At 46.2% G+C, this 9536-nt stretch overlaps 1 protein-coding gene across 1 annotated transcript; it reads left to right on the top strand.

The window, feature by feature from the left end:
- Positions 1-222: 222 nt before the first annotated feature.
- Positions 223-9311, top strand: stc2a (stanniocalcin 2a). The gene is made up of 4 exons (XM_080840060.1): positions 223-471; positions 3082-3224; positions 4014-4225; positions 6129-9311. The coding sequence occupies exons 1-4, from the start codon at positions 333-335 to the stop codon at positions 6508-6510; spliced, it is 876 nt and encodes a 291-aa protein (XP_080696186.1). The 5' UTR covers positions 223-332; the 3' UTR covers positions 6511-9311.
- Positions 9312-9536: the final 225 nt, after the last annotated feature.

The following is a 9536-nucleotide window of genomic DNA, read 5'->3' as shown; positions in this document are numbered from 1 at the left end:
AGCCACCCACTTATACACACTTTACAAGTTTAGTAAATGGCAAGTAGGGACAACTTTCGCCGCAGACACTCCCCTCAAACTTGGACGTGGATGTCTGCGTCTCTGATTGGTTGGGAAGCACGACTGACAACACCTGCTTAACTCCTTCATCAAAATTGACACCCGGGCTCCGGGAAATATAGCTAGCATCCATTCCTCTTCCACGCTCACTCCCCGCGTCACCCCGAGCAGCGGTTACAACACAGGAACCAGAAAATCCCAGGGGTTACCGCTCCATTTAAATATAGACTTACAGCAACAATATCCAGATCTAATTGTGGGTCACTGTAGATATGTTGGTCAAATGTGCCGTAGCGCTATTGGTTTTGTTAGTCTTTGAACAAGTAGTGGGGACGGATAATATCGATTTTCATGACAATCCGCCAGAAAGACCGGCCAGCCAGAAAGGACGGCTCTCCTTACAGAATACAGGTAAGACGCAAAGACATCTGGAGCGATCTGGGAGGAAGCTAGGATTATAATAATGTCATACATGTCGTTGATAAACCCGCCAGCTACCGGACGCCTCGTGCAGGCACGTGTAGTCTCTCCGTGGCAGTAAATTAAACCTGACTGACGTGTTCGCTTGCTGTTTTTTTTTTTCAAAAATAGCGGAAAAGAAAGGTGGCAAAAAAAATCCACATCTTCTTGTGCACGACACTACGTTTTCCGATTATGAAGAAAGTGGATATCTTGTAAATACACTGAGACAGAAATTCAATATCTTAGTAAACTATTAATAGAACGGCACAAGGTATAATGATAGGTAATGTATACGGTCGCACTTCTTTCTGTGTGTGCGTGCATTTGTGTGTGGCTGCGTGCGAAGGCTAGTGTGCATGTTTTAAAGGGATTTTTAAAATAATCTCTTTGCCTTTGATAACTGTCCTATAGTCATCCCCCGTGTATTAAAATTGATAAAAGCGACGAAATGTGGGTCATCTGTAGACAAACGTAAATTAATAAGTCTAACTTTTTCTCATTCTGAGGGTGTAGGACTGCAAGCACAGCGGGGATTGATATGATGCAATGGCCTTATACGTTGCAGAGGCTATTTCAATAGATTAGATCCCATTCCTGGAGTTACAGCATTTTATGCGATCCCGACAATAATGGCCTTTATTCATAAGTATTTTGCTAGGTCACATATCACCAATTAATTGCCTGCTAATAATTTAACCGGTAGTAGACTGTGCGATGGACGTGTCTGGTCACCTGGGGAGTCTTGTCTTCCTTGCTGCAGGACAGGGACAGTTCCTCAGAAGGTTTGCATGGTAGGATATCTCAGATGGGCACACTAGTGTGTAGCTGTACACACGCTGCGACCAGGTCGTCCGATCCAAGCACATTCCCGAAAAAATGCCAACACAAGCAGTGAAGAGAGCGACTCACTTTTCCTGCGCGCACCAAACTTGAGCTTTGAGGCTCACCCCGCAGTTTCAGTGTTAACATCAAGGATTTTCTAAACTCTGCAGAATCGGTAGTTGATATGAAGACAGTGCCCATTGTGTCAGCTGGCAAAAGGGATGTATGCATGTTTTCACATGTTAAATACCACTCTCAACATTAGGAGCTTGAGGCGGGCCATCGCATCAAAAGTGGTAAAGTTACTGTTGCTTTTGTTCCACAACTGCAGTCTTTCATACGTATTGCGAGGAACCATATAACCAACCGATAGTCGCCTAAACCCTAGCTTTCTGTGAGTGAAATTACGAGGGATACGTGACTTACCGCCACCAGCGAGCACTTGGCTTCTACGTGGTAAGTTTTATTACACTTGGTTCTGGGAGACATGGAAGTTCTTCTCTTGGAATGGCGAATAATTAAAATGTACCAAGACGTTATAATAAAGATATGCATTTGGTCATTGTAACAATGTATCACAACATACCCGCAAACTTTCGCATAATAAACTTGAAACCTTTATAATGTTTATATTTCCTGTTCGTCATAGCATTGTGGAGCCATTATCATTTAAAAAAAAAAAAAAAATCTGTCGTGTCATCCAAGCGAGAGTGCAGAAGAATTCAGCAGTCAGGGTCTAACTGAACTGCGCACACACATACTGTGCACATCAACATGTCCAGTAATCAAGCGCTTCATGGCCAAATGGGGAAAAGGGTAACATAGTGGTATGCTAACATAGGAAACCACTTCTCTATGGTGCTCCAATATCAAGTTCACATGTTGACCATAAATCCTTCGTGTGAGTCTAAACTTTGACCCCCCTGATCCACCCTCTCACCGCAGGTAGTAAAATAAAACAAACACAAAAAGAAAAAAAGGGAGACTATTTTTAAAGAAGCTATTTTTATTATACGTACTCTTCCAGGGTTTCAGATAGACAAGGATGTGTGACCTATATATGTTTAACATGCGCCCCCTCGGCTCACAGCGGAGTTTCCCCCGGCGCTTTTATTTCCCGGGTGTCATTAAAATTCTCACACCACGAGCGCCTGACACATCATACGTAATAAAGCGCCACCTTTCACGTCGGTGCTCACATTTATCCCCATCAAGAATCTGAAGGTATCTGCAATGCACCACCATGTGTTTTTATATTGGGCAATGCAGAAAGGCTGTCGCAGAGTCACAACCTCATACATCTTTATCTCCAACTAAGCTGTCCTGCCTCGCGTTGTGGTTGCAGTTTGGGGTTGGTGCCTTGAAGGGAGCACACATTGTGATTCGTGCTGCATATGACTTGTGTTGCAGAAATACTTTCATTTATAAAAGGGGTCCAGTTGAGGGTGTCATATTCCACACACCAAGCTGTTTTATCTCCTTAAAGATGTGCAGCTGGTGGATGATTATGTGTGTACGTGCGTACGAGGGGGGAGCGGGGGTATTGAGAGAAAGCCAGGTTGTGTTGTTGCTTTCTGCACTACAGTTGCAGGTGAATCCTGTGTGATCTGAAGAATCGCTTTCAAGTCAGGAAACAGTTCTATTACCTGAGGTCACAGTACTCACTCTCTCTCTCTCCTTCCTTTTTCTCTATTTTTTTTCCTTTCTTTCTCTGTCTCTCTGTCTCATCCTCTGCAGCTGAGATCCAGCACTGTCTGGTGACTGCGGGCGATGTTGGCTGTGGCGTTTTCGAGTGTTTCGAGAACAACTCGTGCGAGATCCGCGGCCTGCAGGAGATCTGCATGACCTTCCTGCACAATGCCGGCAAGTTTGACTCACAGGTAAGTAGAGAGACAAAATTACATAACCACCACCACCACCACCATCTCATGTCCCCTTCTTCTTGCTCTGCTGTCTCCCTTGTGCTCTCCCCTAATCAACTCAAGACAACGCAAGCACCACCACCATCCCACAATCCCATTGTTCTCCCTGCCCTTATGGTCTCCCACAAAGTTCACGTCCCCCTCCACCTCACACCTCACGTCCGCCCCCTTGCCTCCCGCTCAGGATGTGTGACCCGGTCGGTGGTGTGGGAGCCAGCTGGCTCCCTGCCCTGGTGAGACTCCAGTTTCATGAGGCGCAGGTGGATTTGGGGCCGCTGCATTTTTTTGGGGGGGGACGACGACGAGAGGCTTGAGCCATGTAACGGGAGGCCAGAGAGAGTCCTGGTATTGTCAGGTCATGACAGGACACTCATTCTGCCGTAAAAGTGTGTGTGCACCGATGTGAGTTTGTGTGTGTGTGTGTGTGTGTGTTATCTCCCAGTAGGAAAGCCTCCTTATTGGAGGAATAAAGACAGTCTTTGACCCTGGCCTTCCACTATGTGTGTCTTTCAAAGGACCCCTCCCTCTTTTGGGGTTCAATATCTTTTATGTTCTTTAAGGGGTCAGCATCGTTCACCCTGCCCTTATTCTGTGTGTTTCTCCAGTAAGACATCATGCTACAGTTTTTGTTTTCATTTGTATATCATCATTCATTAATTCATTCATATGCATGACTGGTGGACTTACATATGACTGGTTCATGTATGTGCCTGCTCTCTCTCTCTCTGTCTCTCTCTCTCCTTGTAGGGTAAATCCTTCATCAAGGATGCCCTGAAGTGCATGGCGCATGGCCTGCGCCACAGGTTCAGCTGCATCAGCCGCAAGTGCCTGGCCATCAAGGACATGGTGTTCCAGCTGCAGCGTGAGTGCTACATCGACCACAACCTCTGCTCGGCCGCCAAGGAGAACATCAACGTCATGGTGGAGATGATCCACTTCCAGGACCTGTTCCCCAAAGGGTGAGTGACAAGAGAGACGGGTCTCTAGGACTCCGAGAGCGAGGAACATAAGAGGGGAGAGAGAATTAAGTTACACGCAGGATCTGTGTTGACACGACCAGCCCAGCCACAACACCTGTGGTACCGCAGCCACTAGTCAGCACAACTGCGATTGACATTTAGGCATTTCATTTAGCGACTGCTTTTTTTCGAAGCACTTAAAGAGTTAGGTGTTAGGTAAGGTGAAGCGTTGCATCAGTCTGGGAGCATCCTGATGTTGAACCGATGACCATTCTGTTGTTAATATGTTGCTAAACACTGGCCACACGCACACATGCAAGACAAGCAAAGCACATGCAACGGGCATGAATGTCTTTTGTCTGAATTTGTCCCCAAATTCAGTGCGAACATTTGACTCACTCTAAATATGGAAACATATGGATAGTCAGTTGAATGTTCAGAGATTCCATAGCAGTACTGATTATTTAAGGAACATTTTGGTAGTCAGAGGTAATTTTCCAGGCCAAATTTCCAACTCACAGTCCCCCTGCAGCCAAAATGGACGAACGTTTATGTATTTTTTTCACACCCAAATGTTTGGATGAGAGCAAAAGCGACGGGAGGGCTGGTGACGTGTTAGTGTTAGCGCAGCAGAACGTTGCCGTTACCGTGGCGGCCGCTAAGCGCGTCTCTGTGCTGCTTCATAAGAGCTCATTGTGCGTGGCTGCGCCGTCACCGAAGCGATGACATCATTCTCTGTGGCACAGGGCACCTTCTCTCCTTTCGTCGGGGGCGGTAAAGAGGTTTGCATTGGAGCAGGCGCCGGCTTTAGAGACTTATTATGTAAAGAGAGTGGCAAGAATAGGATGATGCATTGAGGGCTGTTAAGGCTCTCTGATGGAGATGCTAGAAGGGCAAGACTTTGCTGGTTGTACGTTGCTCTGCTTTGCTTTGCTAACCCCATGCCTGCTAAATGGTGCCTTGAAGGGCGCATATCAAGAACATATATCCCCTGTCAGTAAGGCTGAGGGAGTCTCACTGCACACATTGGATAAGTTTGATTCAAATGATCATAGCTATGAGGATAGTGAGTTCTCATAATGGTGTGCACGGCGGGTATACTGAAGGTATGCAGGTGATTGGTACACTCACAGACAGACACACTTTCTCTTTCTTCTAGCGCTCTCTCCCTCACACACACACACACACTCTCTCTCTCTCTCTTTCTCCCTCTCTCTCACACACACACACACACACACACACACACACACACTCTCTCTCTCTCTTGCTTTCTCTCTCCCTCTCTCACACACACACACACACACACACACACACACACACACACACACACACACACACACACACACTCTCTCTCTTGCTATCTCCCTCACACACACTTTCTCTCTTGCTGTCTCACATACACAAACACACACAGACACACATACCTGATTTCATGCATCCTCCAGGTCCTTATTAGTGGGTTTTAAAATCTAATTTTGGTTGCAGCCAGCTCCCAACTCCAGCGGGGCTGCCGCCTCACAGAAACAAGGGCTGGCCACTCCAGCCCTGCGCCCATAAAAGCCAATGAGGCTGAAAACTAGCCCAGAGGCCATGTGTGGCCCCTGGCCCCTCATGCAGCATGGGGCCTCTCTGAGAAGAAAATAGATTTCCAAGAGTTCCAAGATCCAAAAAGAACCTTTTGTTGAATTGATTTGTTTTGTTGATTTGATGGTTTGAACACAATGGGGAACCAAATGGAACTGTTAAGCCAGTTTATAGTGACCTGCTGTGAAGAAGCATGGTGAAAATGGCAACGTGTCTCTGTAGAACTACAAAGAACCTTTAAGTTCTTCACCTTCTTTTCCCTTTTTTGTGCTTTAGAGTGTAGTAATGGTGTTGCTGTGCCCTCTGTCTCCCCCCTCAGGCCATATGTGGAACTGGTAAACATTCTCCTGAGCTGCGGCGAGGAAGTAAAGGAGGCCATCACACGCAGCGTGAGGCTGCAGTGCGAGCAGAACTGGGGCGCCCTGTGCGAGAGCCTGACCCTGTGCTCCCCGCAGCCCAACGCCCCGGCCCCTGGGGCACCAGGGGGACCCCCAGATCGCCGCCCCGGCGGTGCCACCGCCACTCTCCCCCTCCCCATGCATCCCGACGTGGACAACCCCAAAATCTCCCGACAAGAGAAGCCCAGCAAAGGGGGCTTCAACATGCACCCCAGGAGTCGCGGACAGGGATCCCGCCGCATGAACCTCGAGGCCGGGGCGGCCGAGCAGGACGACCCCGAGGCCACAGACATCCGGAGGTGAAAGAGCAGGAGTCCAAAGTCCGGACCATGACGCCATCGTCCCTATCCCCAGGACACACACAAACTGAGCATCAGGACAACAGATCTACCCCCTCACCCAAAACGACACACCCCCCTCCTAACACCCTCTCTCCTCCTCATCAACAGTCATTCCAGCACTCAGCGGTGTAGTTCCTAGATGATTTTTTTGTTTGTTTGTTTTTGTTGATATTATTATTATTAAATATTATAATAAGTATTATTATTACCACAGCATCACAAATCATATTTAACAGTATGGTTTATTCACATTTTTATTTATTTTATTCTTTATGCAATTTTTTTAAAATATCAAAATGTACATATAAACACATCTATATTTATATACGTGTATAAATATAGTCACCATAAGCAATACAGAGAAACTATATGTAATAAGGTGCATAGAATATTCCATTTAATTACCAATAATTAGTTTCACTAGTACAGCAACCACACTTTGGACTGTAGATATGTAACATACATTATTTGTGTATTGTGTTTCAAAGTTGGAACATGTTGTTTGTATCATAATTCTAAATACTTGATTAAATACATGCTGTACAGGATTGAAGTGAAGACCTGGCACATAAACAAGCTTCAGAGAAATAGCACAGACACAGCAAACAGTTCTGCATTTGTTAAAGGGCCTCCTTTTCCAGCCCCGACCCCCCGTCCCCATAGTGCGTCACACGGCAGTGCTCTGCTGCCTCTCCTCTCGTCTTAACAGGACAGATGACCCCTGTGTCATGTAAGCGTTTGTATAAAAAACAGTGAACTTCAGGTGCCTATTTGTGCTCAAACCCCTCTGAGCTGCTTCTGTCTGTGTCACTCTGAACTTGACTTAACCAAGGTGTGGTTTAAATAAGCTTGTAAGCGAGGGCTCCCTGCAGCTGGTGGTGGGAACAACTGAGGCCCAGATTGGAGCCAGATCCACTGTCCCCTCCACTGATGCACAGGAAAAGGATAACTCGGGCGCCATTCACACTGAGACGGTTTTTTTTTTGGTTTTACTCTAAAACGCAAAGCGCGTCGCTAAAATTACGTTTGTGTTGTGGGCTAGAAAACTTGCTACATGGTATTGCAAAGACATGTAGCTAAGCAACGACCCGTTGTTGAATAAAACATGACCGCAAACGTTAAAAACTATTTTTCACTTTTAGCGCCAGGTGCTTTGTGTCTTCTACTGCTTGCACCACGCTCAAATAAACGTGTGGGTCGCGTTGCAATGGTCTAGCTTTACCCTAGCCCTGGTGTTCCATAGAGAACCATTGAAATTGACGCCTGGATGTAAAAAAAAAGAAAAGAAAAAGCATCTTGGTGTGAACGCCGCCTCAATTGGCCCCAACTGCAGTTGACTTTGGTATGGACCTGATTCAGTCCTGGGCCCAATCCACCCTGCGGTCCTCTGCTAGCTGTGGGGAGTATGAGAGGGCACGTAATGTGAATGCATGCTACTTCCTAGCGGTGAGCCTACCTACTCCTTCCCATGCTTGACTCATGGCAACTAAAACTCCTCTCTGCTTTGAAGACTGTTGGGAGGCTTGCCGTCCCTGTCAGATGGGTTTTTAGTTAGAGTAGCGTGGCCGAACGGTCAACGATAATACCACTTAATTGTGTACAGTGAACAGTCATGCCCTACCCCCCCACCCCAAACCCCCACCTCGCATTCCTACCCAGCCCCCACCCCTAAAAAAGCATCAGTTTGCCATAGCTGAAGCGAATCGGTGTGCTGATGAGTGTGTGTGTGTGTGTGTGTGTGTGTGAGAAAGCGTGTGTGTGATGGAAAACAAGTAATCCGCACAATCTGGCCCGCGCTGCAGACAGCCACTGGCGTTTTCCAAGTCAAAAATTAGCATCAATCTCTCCAGCAGAGGCCCGAACGGCTCAGGCATGCGCTTTTTTAAGCAGAGGCCTAGCCGCAGAAAAAGCCATGCAGGCACCCAGGAACTGGGTTATGTCCGGCCCAGAGAGAGACTCAAGGACTGTTATTGAAAAATGGTTACATTTACCGAGGCCATGGCGGAATTCCTCTGGTGGGCCGCCAAGGGAAGAGTTTTTACGGAAGACAGAGACAAGACGACCCCCTCGTCTGTCCACTCACTCGACCGCCCACCCACATACCCCCCAATCTGTTAGAGGAGGGTGGGGGTGGGTGGTGGTGTCTGCTGGCTGCTCAAATGCTCCCTCTTAACTGCCAGAGAGCCATTTCGGTTAGTTTTCTTCCAGAATTGCCAATGAATGTCAGCGAAACATCTTTAAACACTTTTTTTCCTCCTCCACCCACTCTCATTTGGTCTTTAAGTTACTGAATTGGTCTTTTCTACATCATATTTTCTCCATGTTTGGAGGCTTTGTTGTACTCATGGTGGAAGATGAGATATTGAGACATGTGACTGTTTGTTTGTCTGAGTGTAATTCGATTGAATCCCCTTCATCATGTCAGGTTCATGTAATGCATTAAGCACTCATAGATCTTAGTTCACTATTTGGTTTTCAATGTGAATGACAAACAGTTGTTAAAGAAAACTGCCTCAGTGTGGCCTAAAGCAGCAGTTTATTTTTTGTTTTACTTTTTTTGTATATTTTTTTATGTTACCTTTTGCGTGTGACTGTGTGCCTATATTCAGTCTATTAACCAATGTGTAAATACTGAATAAAAAGTTCTATTTATTTTGTTCAGTTGGATCAGTTTGAAAAAAAAAATCCTGCTACACACGATCTTAAACATCAGTCTCCTGTTCTACCACCATACACCATTATACCCTATCCTTTCAAGGCCCTGTTCCTTCAGTCATTATATTTTATAAATGTCAATGAAGTGGTGCATTATTTATTAAATTCTCATTACCCTTCAAAAAGCCTTTGTGTTTGTCTCTTTTACACCTCAGACCAAGCAAGTCCTGCTTCATCTTATTTTCATGTCTCATGTCAAAATAAACACATCCCATAATGTACACCACGGTGATGATTACTAATTTCTCAAGGTGGGGGGGGGGGGGACTATCT

The sequence above is a fragment of the Sprattus sprattus genome (assembly GCF_963457725.1).
Source record: "Sprattus sprattus genome assembly, chromosome: 6".
NCBI classification, from domain to species: Eukaryota; Metazoa; Chordata; class Actinopteri; order Clupeiformes; family Clupeidae; genus Sprattus; species Sprattus sprattus.
The sequence above is the reverse complement of the archived record's forward strand: the minus strand, read 5'-3'. Positions and strand labels throughout refer to the sequence as shown.

Bases quoted from the DNA above. Each gene is read 5' to 3' on its own strand.
- stc2a (XM_080840060.1), top strand. From the start codon at position 333: ATGTTGGTCAAATGTGCCGTAGCGCTATTGGTTTTGTTAGTCTTTGAA. The intron at 472-3,081 runs GTAAGACGCAAA...CATCCTCTGCAG, and splicing joins GCTCTCCTTACAGAATACAG to CTGAGATCCAGCACTGTCTG. The intron at 4,226-6,128 runs GTGAGTGACAAG...CTCCCCCCTCAG, and splicing joins CAGGACCTGTTCCCCAAAGG to GCCATATGTGGAACTGGTAA.